The sequence below is a fragment of the Anoplopoma fimbria genome, chromosome 16 (assembly GCF_027596085.1).
Source record: "Anoplopoma fimbria isolate UVic2021 breed Golden Eagle Sablefish chromosome 16, Afim_UVic_2022, whole genome shotgun sequence".
Classification (NCBI taxonomy): Eukaryota; Metazoa; Chordata; class Actinopteri; order Perciformes; family Anoplopomatidae; genus Anoplopoma; species Anoplopoma fimbria.
The window spans coordinates 13,128,987-13,131,838 of NC_072464.1; the positions used below are offsets into that span (position 1 = coordinate 13,128,987).

At 44.8% G+C, this 2,852-nt stretch overlaps 1 protein-coding gene across 1 annotated transcript; it reads right to left on the bottom strand.

Annotated features, from left to right (window-relative positions):
- Positions 1–381: 381 nt before the first annotated feature.
- sp5a (Sp5 transcription factor a) lies at positions 382–1,905 on the bottom strand. Its single transcript, XM_054615891.1, has 2 exons — positions 1,855–1,905; positions 382–1,458 (listed from the first exon to the last, which is right to left on the bottom strand). Exons 1-2 carry the CDS (start codon positions 1,903–1,905, stop codon positions 382–384), a joined length of 1,128 nt encoding a protein of 375 aa, XP_054471866.1.
- Between the last annotated feature and the right edge of the window lie 947 nt (positions 1,906–2,852).

Below are 2,852 nucleotides of genomic sequence, written 5' to 3' on the forward strand. Positions count from 1 at the left end.
ATGGAGCAAAAAACTGACACTTTCATTCAACAAAAGCTATTAAATATAATTTACAGCGGATGTGAGATCTTCCACCGAAGACAATGATCCAAAACACAAGTTGAAAAACTTGTCTTCCTTGATATGATATAGACAGTGAATTCAAACTCATGAACTATAACTTCTCCATGGTCCCAAATTAACTTATGCAACTTTATATATATAGATATATACAAAAATGTGCTACACAGACCAGCAATGTTAGAGACTATTCTCAGGATGTTAGAAACCAACAAAATAAACAAAGAAATAAAAATGCAGCTCACTGTGTACTTAAACTAAGGTGGGACTGACTGTATTGCACTAGTGATGTTCTACTGTTTAACATGACTACACGGTGTGTTACAACATATTCCTCGTGTCCTCCCTTTTGACATGGTCGAGTGTCTTGTCGTGGCACTTGGTTTTTTTGTTCTGGTGAGTTTTCACATGTTTTGCCAAGTGGTCACTCCTCATGAACCTCTTGCAGCAGTCCGGGCAAACAAAGCGCTTCTCCCCCGTGTGAGTCCTCAGGTGTCTCTGCAGCTCGTCCGACCTGGTGAAACTCTTGCCGCAGAACAGCCAGTTGCACACAAACGGCCTCTCTCCAGAGTGCCACCTCAGGTGCGCTTTGAGGTGAGAAGTTTTCCCGTAAACTTTCCCGCAGCCCGGTATGTGACAAATGTGCTGCTTCTTCTTCCCGGGCTCGTCGCTGGACGTGGAGGACTGGCAGTTCGGGCACCTGCACCTCCTGCACCGCCGCGCAGTGGCGAGGGGAGACTTGGTGTGCAGCAGAGCCGCTATTTGCGTCTGGTATTGCGCAAAGTCCGTATGTCCCAGAACCAAGCCCCTCTGCAGCTGGAAGCGATGGTGACCGAGGGAGGAAGAGTGGGTGACATGGTTCCCCTGCTGCAGGCTCCACCATGGAATATCCTCTCCGGGATTTGGGGACAACTGTCTCTGCTGCTGGTGCACAAGGCCGGAGTGTCCTGTGACAAAACTTGGCATCGCAGGCGGGATGGGAGTCGGGGCTGCGTAGCTGACGGCGGGGACGTAGGTGGGAGGACAGGAGGACTGCAGAGACTGCATGGAGCATGGTAACATCTTCACGGGGGAGAAGTCATAGGGGTACGAGGGGTCCGCCGGAGGGGTGAGGGGCAGTTCGTGGTGCGAGCTGAAGGAGCTCTGGATGTGCGCAGACAGCTGCGGCTTGGAGGATAGTCCGAAAGTTGAGTTGGCTGCCAGGCTGCTCTGCGGCGGTCCCTCGTTAGTCCACGGGTGAAATAAACGCGAAGGGGAGCCCAGAGTTGGGTCGTACGGGACCTGGAGGAAATCTGTGTGGTTGGATCCGTGGTGATGCCCGATCCGGTTACAAGTGGCCGCCAGGAGAGCCAGCGGGGAATGCTTACAGTTCTCTGGAGAGGAGTTTGGAGTGCGATCCTGGATAACAAGAGACGCACATTTTTTTTTCTTTTACATTACAATCATTTATTTCATACACTTTACAAAGTCAACAAAAAAAACCAACTAAAAACATGAAATGATTCATGTTGTTGTTTTTTTTTGATTTGTCTTAAATAACGTTTAAAGTTTAAATTGCATCTGTTCTATATGTCGATCCTGTCGCCTGGATCGCGATGATGATGACATAAAAGTTGTATTTATGTTGCAGCAAAAAAGTCATTAAGACGCAATAATACGCGTTATGGTTAAAATGATGACACTAGGCAATCAAAAGACCCGTTACCCACCCAAAAAAACCTAAATGGACTCGGATGGGTAAGTTTACGAGTTACTAAAGTCGTTCAAAGTAAACAGAAACTTGGGCGCACAAACCTGGAGAAAAGCCTGGAGTGTTTCATTCCGCAGTACGGCCACTGCTGCCATGGTAAACGTCCTCCTCCCTCTCGATGAAAACAAAATGAAAATAAAAGCACTAATTCAGATAAATATGTGCATTCGTGTAAAAAAAAAAATATATATATATATATATCGCGTCGAGCAGGTCTCCTCCACTCCTCGGTGCTTCCTCTCTCCGAGATATCCTTGGTCTATCTGAAGAGTGAGGGATCACTTCTTAGAATTTGATAAGGACTTTGGTGGGCCGCCAGCCAGTCAGAAATAAGATTTATTACTTTGAAGTTTGCCGCTGCCCAATCATCAAAGAATAGCGGCTCTTTGAGAGGGGAAAGCAAATCCTTTGAATCCACAAAGCTCCTATGGTGTGTTTGTTGGTCTGGATAAAGGAGCTGATTATTAGGGGGGATGGGAAGGGAGGAGATAAAGGCGGGACAATTAATGAAGTAATCACTATGTGGGAAATGTATATACACAAATAATTGGATTTTCTTGATCAAAGACCCCCATGCCGCCTGGAGACCCCGGTATTGGATGCTGTAGTCATCTGATCCTCTTTTTGTAATTAAGGATTTGTAGCAGAACCCTATGTGACAATGTGACATTGTTATCTCTGGAGATCTCTAAGAGCGTTGCCTGACTGTTTGATGGAGGAAAGAGACCAAATCAAGTGACTCAACACAAAGTTCTCATCTCTCAAGAATCTGCGTCTCTTTTACATTTTTAATTTGAATTAATTTTCCTTTGTTGCTCCTTTGAACCACAACACTGCATTAAACACTTAATTATACCCTTTCTGAATTATTTCAAAACTTAATTCTCCTTCACTCGTTTTCAATTTTGTTCTATCAGAACCTTATTCTTAATTTAGTTTTTTTTTTTTTCTGTCTTTGTTGAGCTTCAAAATGTAAGCTTAGAGCCTTAGGGTATATTCCCATCAGCTAATTCAAATTATAACATGTTACTTAACATGCCAC